Genomic DNA, 18,971 nt, shown 5'->3' on the forward strand with positions numbered 1-18,971 from the left:
CTACAATATGCTAGTAAACCTGAGAATATCATCAAAGTTCATGGTACAAATGCAAAATAATCTGGACAGGCTCATCTACTGATGGAATTATCTATCACTGCCATCTGCAACTGAGACTTTTAAAGGGAGTCATATGGCATGGAAGCAGGTCCTTTAGGCTGAATCACCTATGCTGATCAAGATGCCTATCTATGTTTGTCCATTTTTCCTGCATTTGGTCCATATCTCTCTGTTCTTTTTCTGTTTACCTGTCCAGGTGCTTTTAAATACTGTAATTATACCTGACTCTATGGTCTCATCTGGTAGGTTGTTCCCATATACCTACAAGCCTTTGCCCTACCCTACCCTAGACCATTTATGCCCCTCATAATTTCATAAGCGTCGCCATATAATCACTAATTTCTGTACATTCTTCTAACCATGGCAGATTTTACGCCCTTCTTCTCACATCACAGTCCTGTAAATTTTCATTCCCATTCTTTAAGAAAAGTATATCCCTTCTTGGATGAAGACCTCAAAAAGAGTTCAGTTTCACCACACACTTACTACTACGGAGAATCAAATGTAGAAAATCTAAAAGAACTGCAGGAAATGCTGAAGAGTCAGCAGGTCAGGCTACATCAGAGTTTCATTTCAAGACTTTTCATCAGAACTGGGAAGGTGATGAAAGAATCTCATTAACTGCAGGGAGTGTGGGGGAGGGGATAGGCTGTCATCAAAGTTGTTTGGTGAATGAGCAAACGGAATGGTCAGTGAAAAACGTAGACAGAAGAATGTGGGTGTTGTGAAATGCAAGGAAGCAAAATGTCAGTTCTCGAAAACCTGAATAATTAAGATATCAAGAATTAGATTAAGGAAAAATAGGGTAGCTTATTACAGGAATAGAGATAAGGAATTCCTATAGGAATATTCAAAGTATTAGGCAAGTAATTAGGAGGACAAAAAATATACACAGAATAAGCAATATTTGACTTCCTACTTTTCCTTGCTGATTGTGTGGAAGGTTGTCTTAGGCTAAAAAGAAAGTAATATTTGTAAAATGGGTGAAAAATGGCGGATAGTGTTAAATCCAGATAAATATGAGGATATGCATTTTGGGAAAGTTAATAATGCTATGGCATATACCATGAACAGAGGCACAGAGTACATGTCCGTAGATCCTTAATAGATAAACACAGGTAATAATATGGTTAGGAAGGCCTCTGTATCTGTTTTGTAATATTTTGCAAATTTTGCTCTCTGCAAATTTATATTCATCCCCAAATTTAATAGGTACATCATTGCCAACTGAATCTTCAACATACAGGGCCCAATCCTAATATTTTCTGCCTAAACCTCTCCAGCAATCTTGTTCTTTTTTCCTTTTGAAGACAATCCCCCTTCCAAACTCTGCTTTTTTTCCCCATGTGCTCTTATGAAATGCTAATGGACATTTTGCTAATGGCTCTCTTTCAGTGGATGAATTGGGTTTGTGCTATAACTTTCATCCATGTTGTTCATGATAGCAAATGGTAGTACAATCTGTCATTTGCCGACCAGTCATCTGGTATGCTAACTAGTTGCTTGCTAGTCAGATCCTGCCAGTCAGTGCCTGTCCATTGAGTTACTCTTATCCTTTTGACTATTTTTATCTGCCATTGAAATCATGTTTTAAAACTCAACTTTAAGACCTCATAGATTTGTCAGGCATTTCTAATCATTACAAATCCATGCTGGCTGTCAGATCATCAGAATATTTTTACAGTAGTCAGTTACTTCATCCTTAATTAAAGCCTTTGAGATTTTTTAACAACAGATGCAAGGATAACTCTGTTTTCTCTTTCATGTCTTTTTAATAATGGATTGATATACATAATTATTCAGCCTCATGGGACAGTTTCTGAATGATGCCAAATTCCATTTCCAATTCATATGTGATTGTCTAAATCCAGCAGGAAGTTTTCAACCAATGCTTATTTGAGTTTGTTCTGTAATATTTCTACAAATTCAGCTATTTAGAAGTTTTGCTTAACTGAATTTACATAATTTATGCATTTTAATATTTCAGGTCGATGACTCTTTCATGACCTGAGTATTCCCAGCATTTTCTCTTTGTATTTTGGATTGCCAGCATCAACAGTTTTTCACCTTTTTTTTATTGCCCACAATTAGACAATTAAGTTGCAGGGTATGATTATAAAAACAAATGCTACAAACGCAGACCAAATGCTGTAAACAAGGATTTTTATTACTTCTCAGTGACCTCCTTTCAAGGTGTAATGATCATATGATGATGGATGTAGAGCAATCAATGGGATAAAGGACAAAAACAGGTCATTCTGCTTAATCACTTCATGTTGGCATTTAAAAGTTACACATACGTTGCAGCATACACTAAACACTTCGATTGCAGCAGTGACCAACACAGTCTAACCACACTGTGGCAGTCCTATATTTTACCTTGTTTCTTCTGGATATCAACGTAGCATGGCTCTAACTTTGTAAACCTTAACAATCTGTGCGTCTTTGGAATGCGGGTAGAAACAAAAGCACACTCCATTTGAGCCTTCACTTCTTTTCATTTAAAACTGTTGGTTTAACACTCATTTTCCTTCTCATATGCTTATCCCTCCCTTGAATGTTCACTCCATTCTGTGCTGTTCGTTTAACCTGCTTCCTGTTGTAGCGAGTTGTCCATTTTCACCACTCTTTCAATGAAAGGTATTTATTTTGAATTTCTGCATTGGATTTTTAGGATAGCATCTACTATGTACTTAACCATGTGTAAATATTATTTTTACATCCATTGTTTTGAAACCCATCGTACTCTTAAAGACCTGTATCAGGCCATTCCTTGGGCTTCTTTCCTCAAGAGAAAAAAGACCCTGTCTGTTCATCCTTTCCTGTAATATGTTCCAGTACATTTCAGAAATCATCCTTTAATTTATTCTGCAATGCTTCAGTACCTTTTCCATAATAAGGTTAGCAGTGTTGAATGCAGTAGCCTTAAGTGTGATTTAATCTAAGTTCAGAAAAGGTTTAGCATAACTTCCCAATTTTCCAATTCTGTCTAGGAAAAATTCCTAGTACTGCATTTTCTTTGTATATTCTTTACCTATAGTACAGTTTTGCACTTTCTGTATTGAGATTTCTCTGTTATCCTACCCCAGCTAGTTTGCAGTTTCAAGTAATGTGACCACTATGTTCTTCCTATCAAAATATACTACTTTAATTAATCCATGCTGTGTTTGATTTGTTAATTATTTTTCCATTTCGCAAGCAACACTCCTCCTAATTTGATCTGCCTTGCAATTTTAACATTATGTTTATTCCAGAGCCTTAATCATTATGTAAATTGTGAACAGTGCTCTTTGTGGAACATCAGTACCCACCTTCTGTGAATATCTGTCCTCTATTTCCATGTTCTGCTTTCAGACCTCATACCTGTAATCCTTCCTTCCTTCCATTTGCTTGCACTTGGCCACCTCACCTGATTTCACTTGCCCCTTAAGGACAACGTTAACCAGACAGTCAAGATACTGAATGCTGCCATCAGCAAACAAGAAACTGCCCACCCTGACATGTTTCAAATCATGACTTCAATCAGGCTTGTTTGAATAAACCTCTGCTCAATTATCGTTAGCATATAACCTGCAGCACCCCTGGTCCCAACACACTCAACCATGGCTATACTACGATCAGGAATGCCTACTGTTCCATGCCTAGACTGCATTTTGGGAAATCTGATCACTTGGCTGTCCTTCTCCTACCTGTATACAAGTGAAGGCTAAAGAGCAAGGCTCCACAGATAAGGGCATCAAAGAGGTGATAGTAGGAGGCAGAGGAGCGGCTGTGGGATTGCCTTGAGTCGATGGACTGAACTAGTTTCAAGAACTGATCAGAGAATCTGAATGAGTACAGCACAATTATCATAAACTAACAATTGTAGATGAGTGTGTTCCAACAAAATCATTCAGAGTCTTCCCCTGGATAAACCATGACAACCACAACCTGCTGAGGGGTAGATCAGTGATATTCAGGTCTGGCGACCAAGCAAGTTACAAGAGGTCCAGGTATGATTTCTGGAGAGCCATCTCATGTGCCAAGTTGCAATTCCAGACCAAGCTTGAGCCACTGGAGGATGCTTAACAGCTGTGGCAGTGCTTGAATGCTATTACCTCTTACAAAGTGAAACCAAGCAACGTTGGTGACAACAAGGCCTTTCTCCCAGAAGAGCTCAATCCCTTCTATATTCGCTTTGACCATCAAAAAACAACTCCCACAGCCCCAGCATAATGGGTCCATGGCAGACGCTGTTTCATTATGGAAGACTCTAGCAGTGAGTACGAGGGAGAAGGTGCTCAAAAAGCTGAAAGACCTAAAGATACTTCAGTCACCCAAACCAGATAAACTGCACCCTAGGGATCTGAAAGAGGTAGTAGTAGAGATTGTGGAGGCATTAGTAATGATTTTTAAGAATCATTGGACTCTGGCATGGTGCCAGAAGGCTGGAAACTTGCAAGTGTCACTCCATTTTTTAAGAAAGGAGGAAGGCAGTAGAAGGAAGATTATAGACCAGTTAGCCTGACCTCAGTGTTTGGAAGATGTTGGAGTCAATTGTGAAAGATGAGGTTATGGAGTACTTGGTGAAACAGGACAGGACAAAGTCAGCATGGTTTCCTATGGGAAATCTTGCCTGACTAGTGGTGTTCTGCAAGGGTTAGGATTGGTGTTGGGACCACTTTTTATTCCATATGTAAATGATTTAGATGATGGAATAAATGGCTTTGTTGCCAAGTTTGCAGATGATACAGCGGACTGAAAAGCTTGAGCATGTAGATATTAAAGGAGGATGATGTGCTGGAGCATCAAATTGGATAAGTCATTGGGACCGGACAAGATGTACCCCAGGCTATGGTGGAAAGCAAAGGAGGGTATTGCTGAGCCTCTGGCGATGATCTTTGAATCATCAGTGGGGACGGGAGAGGTTCCAGAGGATTGAAGGGTTGCAGATGTTGTTCCCTTATTCAAGAAAGGGAATAGAGATAGCCCAGGAAATTATAGACCAGTGAGTCGTGCTTAAGTGGTTGGTAAGTTGATGGAGAAGATCCTGAGAGGCATAATATGATTAGGAGTAGTCAGCATGGCTTTTGGAATTAGGTACAGAGGAGATGTTGGGTAAGTTTTTTTTTTTACGCAGAGAGTGGTGAGTGTGTAGAATGAGCTACTGGCGACGGTGGTGGTGTTGGATACGATTGGGTTTTTAAGAGACTCCTGGATAGGTACATGGAGCTTAGAAAAATAGAGGGCTGTGGATAACCCTAGGTAATTTCTCAGGTAAGGGTGGGTTGATGGGACTGTATTGTGCTGTAGGTTTTCTGTGTTTCTATGAAAGGAATATTGGTGGAGGGGCAAGTAGCGTAGAGAAAAATGAAAGGCTGCAGAAGGACTTGGACAGATTTGGAGAATGGGCAAGAAACTGGAAAATCAAATGCAGTTTTGGAAACTGTATAGTCATGCACTTTGTAGAAGAAATAATTGTGCAGACTGGTTTCTAAATGGGGAGAAAATCCAAAAATCTGGGATGCAAAGTGACTTGGGAGTCCTTGTGTAGAACAACCTAAAGGTTAACTTGTAGGTAGAGTCAATGTTGAGGAAGACAAATGCAAGGTTAGCAATAATTTCAAGAGCTTTAGATTACAAGTGCAGTGATGGGATGCTGAAGCTTTATAAGGCACTTGTGAGGCCACATCTTGAGTATTGTTAACAGTTGTGGGCTAATTATCTAAGAAAAATTGTGCTGGCGTCGGAGAGGATTCAGAAGAGGTTCACAAGGATGATTCCAGGAATGAATGGGTTATTATATGAGGAATGTTTGATGGCTCTAGGCCTGTACCTGCTGGAATTTGGAAGGACGAGGGGGAATCTCATTGAAACCTTTCGAATGTAGAAAGTCCTAGACAGAGTAGATGTGGAAAGGCTGTTTCCTACAGTGGGGGAGCCTAGGACAAAAGAGCAGAGCCTCAGGCGTGTCCATTTAAAACAGAGATGCGAGGAAATTTTTTTCAGCCAGTTGTGGTGGATTTGTGGAATTTATTACCACAGGAAGCTGTTGAGTTCAGGTCCTTGGGTGTATTTGAGACAGAGATTGATAGGTTCTTGACTGGCCACAGCATCAAAGGTTACAGGGGAGAAGGTCAGGGAGTGGGGTTGAGAAGGGGAAAGGGAAAAGCTTCAGCCATGATTGAATGGCGGAGTAGACCTGATGGGCCAAATGTTTTAATCCTGCTCCTATGTCTTATGCTCTTATGGTGTCATGGTCAATGGCTCTTCACTCAACTCTGGAACATCTGGACAACGAAGATTCATAAATAGGAATGCTCTTCATTGACTAGTGCTCAGCGTTCAACACTTCCATCTCCTCAAACCTAATCAATAGGCTTCAAGACCTTGGCCTTAATAGCTCCATGTGCGATTGGATCTTCGATCTTCTTACCCGCAGAGTCCAGTCAGTTGAGATTGGCAACATCGTGCCTCCTACAATCTCCATCAACCAGGTGAACCATAAGACAGTGTACTTAGCCCCGTGCTCTACTCACTTTATACTTATGACTGTTCGACTTAAGCGTAGCTCCGATGCCATGTTTAAGTTTGCTGATGACACCAATGTCGTTAGATGAATTAGTGGTGTCATTGGTGGTGACGAATCAGCATATAGAGGGAGACTGAAAATCTGGCTGAGTGGTGCCGCAATGACAACTTCTCACTCATTGTCAGCAAGACCAAGGAGCTGATTACTGACTTGAGGAGGAAACTGAAGGTCGATGACCCAGTCCTCATCAGCAGATAAGTGGTGGAGAGACTCAGCAACTTTAAATTCCTCGGTGTTATCGTTTCAAAGGATCTGTCCTGGACTCAGCTCATAAGTGCAATTACAAGTAAAGTACAGCAGTACCTCCAATTCTTTAGAAGTTTGCAATGATTTAGCATTTCATCAAAAACTTTGACAAACTTTTATAGATAAGTGGTGGAGAGATTATTGATTGGTTGCATCACAGCCTGGTATGAAAACACCAATGCCCTTGAATGGAAAACTCCTGCAAAAAATGGTGGATATGGCCCAATCCTTCACGGGGAAAGTCCTCCCCACCATTGAGCACAGCTGTGTAGTGTGCTATGGCAGGAAAGTAATATCCATCATCAAGGACCCACACCATCCAGGGCATGCTCTCTTCTTACTATTGCAATCAGGAAGAAGGTACTGGAGGTTCAGGATCCACACCGCCAGGTCTGGAACAGTTATTACCCCTCACCCATCAGCCTCCTGAACCAGAGGAGATAGCTTCACATGACCCATCGCTGAACTGTTTCCACAGCCTATGGACTCACATTCAAGGACTCTTAATCTCATGTTCTAAATATTTATTGCTTTTTTTCCTCTTTCATATTTGCACAGTTTGTTGTCCTTTGCACATTGGTTGTTTGTGCATCTTGTTGGGCAAGGTCTTTCATTGATTCTTTTGTATTTCTTGAACTTGCTGTGTGAGTATGCCCGCAAGAAAAGGAATCTCTTTCATATAGTGACATATATGTACTTTGATAATAAATTTACTTAGAACACTCAACAGACCCTGCCTCACTCTTCCATTTCACCTCTTTACACTGGCTTTCTTTTCTGAAGGCTCTCAGTCCTGAAGTGGGGTCTTGACTCAATGTTAACTAACTACAGATGTAGCTTGACGTGCTGAGTTCCTTCAGCAGTTTTTTTTGTTCCAGATTTCACCATCTTTGTGTCTCTACTACTTTTCTCTTGAGTCTGAAGTTTGTACTTTATTAGAACATAGAATAGTAGAGGACAGTTGTTGTGATGGAAAATAACTGGTTCTTTGAGTCTCAACAGTAGAGGCTTGGACACACACAGTTTTAATAATAAGGAATTTATTTACAAGGGGAAGTCGGGTCAACACAAGCAACTACAATGCACAGGAAGCGGTGTGGGGACAGGGTATGGTTACACAAACAAAGAACAAAGGAAAAGCACAACAACAGCTATCCCCCTTGACCTTGGATAGCTGCGGCTCCCTTACCAGGACAAACGATAGACCTTCCCAAGCATAAATCAATGCACTTACCTCCAATGTGGTGGTCTGTAAGAGAGGGCTAGCCAAGGCCAAGTCTCAACTTTTAAAGCATGGGGCTGGGCGAGATAATCCAATTAAGGTGACCAATAATTTAGGTGTGCATTGATTAGTTGGGAGGGACCAAATGTTGATTGGCATGTGGTGTGTCCTCCGACCAGCCAGGTGGCAGTGCATCTGTCACGTGGCTGGTATCTCTGGATACAACAGTGTAGGCCCTTCGACCCACAATGTTGTGCCAAACATTTAACCCACTCCGAGATCAATCTAAAGTTTCCCTTCCGTATCACCCTCCATCCTTATTTGATCCATGTGCCTGTGTAAGAGTTTGTTAAACCACCTTAAGTGGCTTCTCTACCGCAGTTGGCAGAGCATTCCATACACTTGCTAATCTCTATGTGGGGAAAAAAAAACAACCTCAGATATCCCCCCATACACCTCTATCAAGTCAGCCCTCATTCTTCTTCACTCCAAAGACAAAACCCATAGCTCACTCCACCTTTCCTCATAAAATGTACTTTCTAATCCAGCCAGCATTCCCATAAATCGCTGCACCCACTGTAAAGCTTCCAGATCCTCTCTTTAATGAGGTACCAGAACTGAGCACAATACTGCCAAGTGTGCTATAGCCACGGTTTTATAGAGTTGCAGTGTTACCTCGTGACTCTTGAACTCAATCCCCTGACGAATGAAAGCCAACACACTATATGCCTTCTTAATCAACCTATAAACTTGCACAGTAACTTAGAGACCTTTGGACACGAACCCCAATATCACTCAGTTCCTCCACATTGTTTGGAATTCTGCCATTCACCTTGTACTCTGTCTTCAAATGTGACTATCCGAGGTGTATCACAGCACACTTGTCTCGATTCAATTCAGTCTGCTGCCTGTCAGCCCGGGTTTGCATCTGATCAACACCCTGTTGTAATCTACAAGAATCTTCTGTGCTGTCCACTTTGTGCACTTCGTGATAACTGCAGACTTACTAACATGACCTTCCACTTTCTCATCCAAGTAATTTATTAAAAATCTCAAAGAGCAGGGGTCCCATATTGGATCCTTGCAGAACACCGCTGGTCACTGACACTTCACGTATTACCATCCCTATGCCTTCTAGGGGCAAGCCAGTTCTGAAGCCATGCTTCTCTGGATCCCTCGCCTCCTGAGTTTTTAAATGAGCCTACCATGAGGAACTTTGTTGAACATCTTCCTAAAATGCTTAAAGTACCATATCCTTTCATCAAATTGATTTGTTACTACCTCGGAGAATTCAGTCAGGCTAATAAGGTGTGACCTATTCCTCATAAAGCCATGTTGACTATGCCTATTTAGACTGTGCTTCTGCAAATGCTTATAAAACCTGTCTTTAAGAACTCTCCCCAATACTTTGCCCATCATTGATGTAAGACTCACTGGTCTATAATTCTCAGGATTATCGGTATTCTATTTTTTAAAGCTATGAAGTCTCCCACCCACCAATCTTCTGGTACTACTCCTGTGGCTAGTGAGGACTCAGAAATGATTGCCAAAGGCCCAGCAATCTCTTTCCTTGATACTTTTTGTAGTAACCTCAGGTATATCTTTTCTGACTCCAACGACTTAACTGCCATAGAGTCATAGAATACTGCAGCCCAGAAACAGGCCTTTCTGCCCATCTAGTCAATGCCATGCTATTAATCTGCCCAGTCCCGTTGATGTCCTAATGTTTTTCAAAATTCTGCCACATTCTCTTAATGATGATATATTTCAGCATATTTGCTTGATCTATGCTGTTGTCACTTTTGTCAAGGTCCCTTTCACTAGTGCAAGGGTCGGCAACGTTTACCACTGAAAGAGCCAATATGGACCCATTTCCCACAGAAAAGAAAACACTGCGAGCCACAAAACCCGTTTGACATTTAAAATGAAATAACACTGCATACAACGGTTTTTTTTTGCCTTTATGCTATGTATAAACAAACTATAATGTGTTGCATTTATGAAATTGATGAACTCCTGCAGAGAAAACAAAATTACATTTCTGCATGCAACAAAAACATTTTGAACTCCGAAAAAAAGACGTTCAGTTGAAGGTTACTCCATAGTTAGCCTACCTTGGATCGAAGAATTAAAAGAAAGCGTGCACTGGCGGGTGTCAGGCATTGGCAGTGGTGATGTATATTAATAGCGATAAAAAACACGTTGTAGCGGTGTGCTACATGCAACGCTAAAATAAAGACACTGCAGTCAAAAGTAAATTTATTCGAACTAAACAGCCTTGCTTTAAAGCCTCCCTCAACCCGTCCCCGTGGGCACGGATGCTCCAAAAGACACGTACTCACAAACCCCCGTAGGCTATCTCCCTTAGCCGGAATGGTGGCTAATTGTGAGCCGGTTCGGATGTGCCAGGAAATGGGGTCTCCACAACATTTTTAGATTGTACAAGATCACCATAATCTTCAAATTTCGAATTACATTTCAAAAACTAACAAACCACGGGGAGCCGCAGCACAGAGATGAAAGAGTCGCATGCGGCTCCGGAGCCGCGGGTTGCCGACCCCTGCACTAGTGAGTATTGAAACAAGATATTCATTAAGGATCTCACCTACCTCCTTTGACATCAGGCACATGTTTCCTCTTTTATCCCTGATTAATCCTACCATCGTTCTAGTCATCCTTTTACATACAAATAGAATGCCTTTAAGGTATTCCTTAATTCTATCACCAAGGCCTTCTCATGTCCCCTTGTAGCTCTCCTAAGTCCTTAAGCTCCTTCCTGACTACCATAAACTCTCAAGAATGATCCTTGCTTTCTAAATCTTAAATATTTTTCTTCTTCCTCTAGAATCAGAATTCGGTTTAATATCACCGGCATATGTTGTGAAATTTGTTATTTTGTAGCAGCAGTAGAATGCAAAACATAATAATAACAAAAACTAAATTACAACAAGAAATATATTTTAAAAATGTTAGTTAATTAAATAGTACAAAAAGAGAGCAAAAAATGAAGAATAAGTATAGTGGTAGTATACATAGGTTCATTGTCCATTCAGAAATCTGATGGTGGAGGGGAAGGAACTGTTCTGAAACACTGAGTGTGTGTCTTCAAGCTTCTGTACCTCCTTGATGGTTGTAATGAGAAGAAGGTGTGTCCTGGGTGATGGGAGTCCTTAATGATGGATGCCACCTTTTTGAGGCATTGCCTTTTGAAGGTGTCCTTGATGCTAGAAAGGTTAATGTCATGATGGAGCTGGCTCAGTTTGCAGTTTTCTGCAGCTTTCCACAACTTTCTTGACTGAACATTCTACCTCCATAGTCAATGCTACCATCCTTTCCCTCATCAATCCAGGTCACCATGCATGTGCTCCCTAGACAACCTCCACATTTCCTCTGTATATTTCCAGGTACATCTGTTCCCAGTTCATGCTCCCAAGATCTTGGCTAATAGCATCATAGTTCGCCTTCCTCCAATTAAGTACTTTTCATACTGTGTGCTCCAGTCCCTGTCCATGGTTAGGTTGAGAGTCAGGGAGTTATGGTCACTGTCTTCAGAATGTTTATCCACTGAGAGATCTGTCACTTGACCAGGTTTATTGCCTAGTACTAGATCCAGTATAGTCTCTCCTCAGTCAGCCTCCATTTATTGTATAAGAAATACTTACTGGGCACACCTACCAAATTCTGCCCCATGTAAATCTTTAGGAGGTGCCAATCAATGTTGGGGAAGTTGAAGTCACACATAAGAACCCTATGTTTGCACCGTTCCAAAATAACATGTTTTGTGCATCTCGACCTCTTTGTCTTTATAGTGAAGATAACAGACTTCTGCACTGTAATGCTGCTTTTTTGAAATACAAATGCACCATTGTTTGTCTTTTAAAGACCAAGTCATTCTTTTAAATGACTTGACCAAGTCAAGTCATTTAAAAGACAAATACACACCCAGCAATTCAGGAGCAGCTTCTTCCCCTCCGCCATCGGATTCCTGGATGGTCATTGAACCTTTGGATGCTATCTCACTTTTTTATTAGATATTTCTGTTTTTTTGCTGTTTTTGGTCTATTCAATATATGTATACTGTAATTGATTTATTTATTATTATCATTTTGTTTTTTCTTCTATATTATGTATTGCATTAAACTGTTGTTTACAAATTGCATGATACATGCCAGTGATAATAAATCTGATTCTGAGTGTTTTATATAAAGTTTCAGGCAAGTAGTTGGAAGATAACACTTGTTCTGGAGGTTTCTCCTTATGCTGAGTGTAACGTGAACTGTATATATTCATCAGCAGCATTTCAAAAATATTTCTCAGTAAACTATCGAAGTCAAAATTCTAATGGTTCCAGGCTCTTTAGCATTTCTCCAACTCCTCCTTGTACTTCTACTCATTGCTCCTCTTCCGTTGGTTATGCCCACCATTTTAATTAATAGCTCATTTCCTTCTCCATTCACTTCCAAACTCACTTCTTTAAAAGCCTTTCACTGTCTGCTCCTTTCACTCAGCGTTAAATTTGTCTTTGTGGTTTTGAGAATGTTTTAGCAATTGTATTGTGGCTTTGTTTTGTTGCAATTCCCTATAAAACCACACGAGGACAGTAAAGAAACAATTGCATGATTGAATAGAAACTGCAGGATTTAACTTAATTTTAGGGAGTCATTCTATGGAAAACAGTTGAAAGCAACTTAAATTTCTTTCCTGGACATTGATCTGAATATCTTACCAGTAATATTACTATGTAACATCAGTCACCTGTTTGCTGAACTTGTCTCTACTGCAGTCCTACCACCTCTGAATAACTGCACTCTCCATTTTTTGTGTTTGTTAATTAAACTCTCTTAAATTTGCAGATAATTGATAAGAGCAAACGAGACCCTTCTGAGGAGATTGAAATACTAATGCGCTATGGACAGCATCCAAACATCATTACTTTGAAAGATGTAAGCTATTTGCTGAATTATTCTGCAATATATCTCATCATTATTTTTGAGCACATTTGGCAGGTTTATTCCATCGTGAGTTTGTCCATTAAATAGAATTCTTCCAACCTGAAGCCATCAGATTTCTGATTGTCTAACTGCGGGCTTGCTAGCATACTGTTTCTGCTGTTGAGTGCCAATGTAATAAATCTACCACATTACTAATTGAAGTAATTTTGTACAAATGGGCCTCATGGAACAGTGTTTGTACTTAAATGGAGAAAATTAGGAAGTGTGTCATTCATCTTAATTTTTGACCTTTCTTGATCTGGCACTCCGGAAGCTTATGATTGGAATCCCATCGTTTTCTGAGCCAGATACTATTTTGACTTTGATAACTGTCACTACTCTGGAAATCCCCTGCCAGGTGGTGCCTTTGTGGCACTGCACACTTCATGAAGAAGACACACCATCCTGTCAATAGTACCTTTTAAATAATATCTACTTAATAATAGTATCACCTCGTCAATGGATACAATAGTACTTAACTGAAGTATTGAGAACTGCAATGAAAGAAACTCAGATGGACAGATAAAAGTACACATATTTTGCCTTTGAGAGAACTCCATACATCTGTATTTGCATGTACATCCGGGGATTCCCAACTTTTCCTAAAATATTTTAAATACAAGACTAGCATAATTTTCAAAATATTTAATCGCTATATAAAATTGGATTCTCTATCTGGCAAAGTCACTGCAGGTTGATACCCTTCTACAGCAGCGGATAAATAGAAAAGATACTTTGTTTGTATATGTATATATCAAAGGGACATGCAGCCCTTGCAGTTTGTTCCGCCATTCATTTTGGAAGATGGTATTTTCCCATTTTCCCTAATATATTGAATTCTCAGATTTAAAATATTGTTGAAGCTTCAGCTGTCATTTTCAAGTTTCTACCTTCACTGCATGCTCTAAGTGATTTTTATTTAGCTCCTGAAAGACCTTAATTTAATTTTTAAGGTAAACCTCGGATCCTACAATCTCCGCAGAAATTGTTTCTTCCCTTCTTCTGAGTCAGTTCCATTCAATATTTTGATATTAGTAGTCAGGCCTCCCTTAACCTATATTTTTGGGATAGAAAGAATTCTATATATCTTAAATTTCCAAATGTTTCTTGCCAGGTTCCTAAACAACACCAAGTCCTGTTCACTTAACAGCACAAGGCCTGCTGATCTACACTGGCCTTAGTTAATGATGTTAAAATTCTCATTCTCATTTTCAAAACTCTTCATTACCATGTAATACCATATTTCTGTAGTCATCTTCAGTTCTTCATCTCCTTCAATTTTGGACTGTTTATTTTATGATGTCATCGTTTGTGTTGGCGTCTTCAGCAGACAAACCCCTTTCCCAAAATGTCAACAACTCCTTCCTCCTCTATCTCTTTGACTAAGTTTTCAGTCATTGCATTGACTTTGGAACTATTTAACTGCTTTAAGGTGCTATATACGTGGAGATAATTGTTTGTTGAAAAGTTCTATGACTTAGGAAATGTCTAATTGTTTAATGTATAGTTTTAAATTGCACTGTTGTATTTGTGTAAATAAATTGTATTTGTATAGATTTAGAAATAAAGGCAAATGCCAACTTTTTGTGTGGTATTTAATGCTTGAACATTAACCATGATAGGATTTAATTTTATTTGTTCAGATGCTCTAATGAGATCTCTGTAATTACTGTTAAATTTGACATGTATACTCCAAGGATTTTGTTGTTAAGAAATTTGGATGTAATTCTTTCATGGCTGCACATACAGGTATATGATGATGGCCGGTATGTTTACCTTGTCACTGAACTATTGAAAGGAGGTGAACTACTTGATAGACTCCTTCGACAGAAATTCTTTTCAGAACGAGAAGCCAGTGCTGTGCTCTTCACAATAACAAAAACTGTGGACTACCTTCACTGCCAAGGGGTAAGTCGTCATCTAAAGCAGATTGTCATTTTTCAAGTCAGTGATCTTATTCTGTTTAGCTTTATGTTTTGATATAAAAATATAAGCCTACATATGAAGAGCTATGACTTGATTCTTTTTAATTGAACACTTGAAATACAGCACTTTGATTTCAACTGAGTAATATACTCCAGTTTTTGATTCAGCTTTTTGATGATTATTGAACCAAATGGTTTTATTGTGAAATTAATTTTATTTTGGTTTATTCTTTTAAAAGGCCATGAGAAACCTCTTTTATACACTGCAAACACTTGACCCTTTGTGAATCTTCAACATTCAGTAATTAAACATATAGCATAAGCTCCATACCAAATTATGGAGCTTAGCTTAAACTCCAAATTTTCAAGTTATAGAATGATGCTCCACTTCAGAAATTTGAACAGACTGATTATAAAGAACGGTTCAGTATACTGGGGATCCAGTTTAGAAATCACACAGGGTACTGTCACTTGGAATCTGAACAGTCAAAGTCAAAGTGACTTTATTGTCATATGTGCAGGAGCAGTGAAAACGGGTATTTGCGGCTGTAAGTTTTTCTTTACGTCCAAGCAATGTGCAGAGGTTACCAATGAGAGTTAGTGTTAGCAGACTGGCATAAGTAGTTTGGTCGCTCAACATAGTGATACTGGATTCCAGAGTGCATCTGGGTGATGTGGCCTGGCAGCTGTTGCTGTTGAATGTGACTTGAATCTCTCCTGTTGGCTACATGGCTGTCCCAGCCTGTGTGGCAACAAGCTCAATGGTTGCTGCTGCCTATTGAGATTGCTGCCATGGAGGAGCATTTGGGCTGGGAAGGGTTATGCAATCAAACAGAGAAGGGGAGAGAGCATTAGTAAGATCCAGTTGATCTGTCAGCCCATTCCCCAGCCATGGTCAAACTCACTGTGCTGACCAGCGTACAAGCCTGCACCCTGCTTCTCAATACTGAGCAACTACAGTGTTTCCCTCAGCCTGTCTGCCTTCTGTGCACTCTGTCAGCGACGTACTGCATACTGTGCCGTAAGGTGATGAGAGCTCTTAATCGTTGATGTAAGACAGTAGGCAGAAGGCTGGGCTCTCTGTCAAATTCAAAATGGTGCAGCAGGTAGGAAGGCAGAAGTGAGTACCTGGTTCCAGGCACATTGACAGTGTCAGTAGCACCTCCCTGCTCCCCATGTAACATACAGTTGTCTCTTTCAATGAGGATTTCATTAGTGCTGTTGTTCCTGGGAATGCATCCAGGACAAAAAAAAGGCAAAATATTTATCATCCAACTGTTCAAATTTTCTTCAAAGGTATCCCCCTTCGATAAAATTTAATGTGAATATCTTTCTATGTTATAAAAAAGCTTTTCATGTCCCAGGTAGATGACACAGGGCTGCTGCCATATAACTCCAGCAGCCTGACTTCCACCAAGATCATGTGGAGTTAACCCATTCTCCCCTGGTTTCCCCCAGATCCCCAAAGATGTGCTGGCTGGAACATTAGTCATGGCATTGAGTTCAAGATTCAGGAAATCATATTTCAGCTTTATAAAACTGATTAGACCACATTTGGAGTATTGCATTCAATTCTGGACGATCCATTATAGGAAGGATATACAGGGTCTGGAGAGGGTGCCAAAGTGGTTGGCAGGGTGCTGCTAAATTAGAGGGCATGTGCTAAAACAAAAGGTTGGATAAACTGGCATTTTTACTCTAGAATAGCGGAGGCTGATGGGAGACCTGAAAGAGTTTATAACATAATTTGAGATTTACACAGCTGGTATTCTAATGTCCAATACTAAGCAAGAACCTATCAAACTCTGTTTTAAATATACTCTATGTCATTCTAAATGGATGCCCCTCTATTCTGAAGCTGTGCCCTTTGGTCCTAGAGTCATCCACTGTAGAAAACATCCTCTCCACATCCACTCTGTCTGGGCCTTTCAATATTCGATAGGTTTCAGTGAGATCCCCTCATTCTTCTAAGCAACAGCAAGTACAGACCCAGAGCCATCAAATGCTCATCATATGTTAATCTTTTCATTCTCAGAATCATTATTGTGAACCTCCTCTGGACCCTCTCCAATGCCAGCATGTCTTTTCTTAGATAAGGGGTCCAAATTGCTCATAATACTTGTAGTGCAGCCTGACCAATGCCTTAGAAAGCCTCAGCATCACATCCTTGCTCTTACATTCTAGTCCTCTTGAAATGAATACTAACATTGAATTGTGTTCCTTACCACCAACTCAATCTGCAAGACAATCTTTAAGGAATCCCGCATGAGGACTCCCAAGTCCCTTTGAACCTTTGATTATTGAATTTTCTCCCCATTTAGAGAATACTTTAAGCCATTATTCCTTTTCCCAAAGTGCATGACTATACTGTACACTTTCCTACACTACATTTGATCTGCCACTATGTCCCCATTCTCACAATCTGTCTGAGTCCTTCTGTGGTCTCCCTGCTTCCTCAGAGCAACCTACCCCCCACCTATCTTCGTATCACCTGCAAACTTTGCCATAAAGCCATCAATTCCATTATCCAAATCATTGACATATAGCATGAAAAGAAGTGGTCCCAATACTGAACCTTGCGGAACACCACAAGTCAGCGGTAGCCAAACAGAATTGGCTCCCTTTATTCCCACTCTTCGCTTCCTGGCAATAAGTCGATCTTCTACCCAATCTTTCCTGTAATACCATGGGTCTTGTTAAAAACCTTGACAAAGGCCTTCTAAAAATCCAAATAAACAACATTCACAGACTCTCCATTGTCTATTCTGCCAGTTATTTCCAGAAAGAATTCCAGTAGATTTGACAAGCAAGGATTCCATGTGGCATTTGGCTATGCACCTCATAGTACCCCATAACTTCATCATTAATAATGGAGTCCAACACCTTCCCAACCACAGAAGTCAGGCTAACTAGCCTATAATTTCTTTCCTTCCACCTCCCTGGACTGACGTTTGAAATTTTGCAGCCTTCCAGAACCATTGCAGTATCTAGTGATTCTGAAGATCATTACTAATCCCTCCACAATCTCTTCAACTACTTCTTTCAGAACCCTAAAGTGGCTTCCTCCTTCAGATCTTTCAGCTTCCCAATCCTCTAACTTCCCAATATTTTTTTTAATATTGTGTTACGTACTCTTTGCTTTTATGCTGTCTTTGGCTTCCCTTGTCAGCCACAGTAGCCTGAACCTCCTGTAAAACCATAAGACATCAGAGCAGAGTATGGCTGTTTAACCCATTAAGCTTGCACTGCAATTTCATCTGTGTTGATCCATTTTCCTGCCTTCTTACTGTAAGCCTCAACATTACATCCTTGTTTTTATATTTTAGCTCTCTTGAAGTGAATGCTAACATCGTATTTGCCTTCCTCACCACAGACATAACCTGCAATTTAACCTTTCAAGAATCCTGTACAAGGACTCCCAATCCCTTTGCACCTCAGATATTTGTATTTCCTCTCCATTTAGAAAATAGACAACCCTTGCATTTCTTCTACCAAAGTGTATGACCATACACTTCCCGACGCTGTATTCCATCTGCCAATTCTTTACCCATTCTCCTAACCTTTCCAAGTCCTTCCGCAGCCTCCCTGCCTTGGCAACACTACCTGCCCCTCCATCTATTTTTGTATCATCCACAAACATGGCCACAAAGCCATCAATTCTGTCATCCAAATAATTAACGTATAAAGTAAAAAGAAGCGATACCAACACTGACCTCTGCAGAACACCTCTAATCATTGGCCGCCAACCACAAAAATCTCCCTTTATTTCTACTCTTTGCCTCCTGTCAATCTTCAATCCATGCTAGTATCTTTCCTGTAATGACATGGACATTTATCTTGTTATGCAGCCTCATGCGTCGCACCTTGTCAAAGGCCTTCTGTAGTATACAACATCCACCGATTCTTCTTGTCTATCTTACCTATTATTTATTCTAAGAATTCCAACACATTTGACA

At 40.1% G+C, this 18,971-nt stretch overlaps 1 protein-coding gene across 5 annotated transcripts in view; it reads left to right on the top strand.

Annotated features, from left to right (window-relative positions):
* The window catches only part of LOC132398279 (ribosomal protein S6 kinase alpha-6), a 174,906-nt gene that overhangs the window by 101,025 nt on the left and 54,910 nt on the right, over positions 1–18,971 (top strand). For all 5 annotated transcript variants that reach the window (XM_059977463.1, XM_059977465.1, XM_059977467.1 and 2 more), the window contains 2 exons: positions 12,953–13,042; positions 14,840–14,998. In XM_059977463.1, coding sequence (XP_059833446.1) covers positions 12,953–13,042; positions 14,840–14,998 — 249 coding nt within the window. The remainder of the gene's footprint in view (positions 1–12,952; positions 13,043–14,839; positions 14,999–18,971) is intronic.

Source organism: Hypanus sabinus, chromosome 8 (assembly GCF_030144855.1).
Source record: "Hypanus sabinus isolate sHypSab1 chromosome 8, sHypSab1.hap1, whole genome shotgun sequence".
Classification (NCBI taxonomy): Eukaryota; Metazoa; Chordata; class Chondrichthyes; order Myliobatiformes; family Dasyatidae; genus Hypanus; species Hypanus sabinus.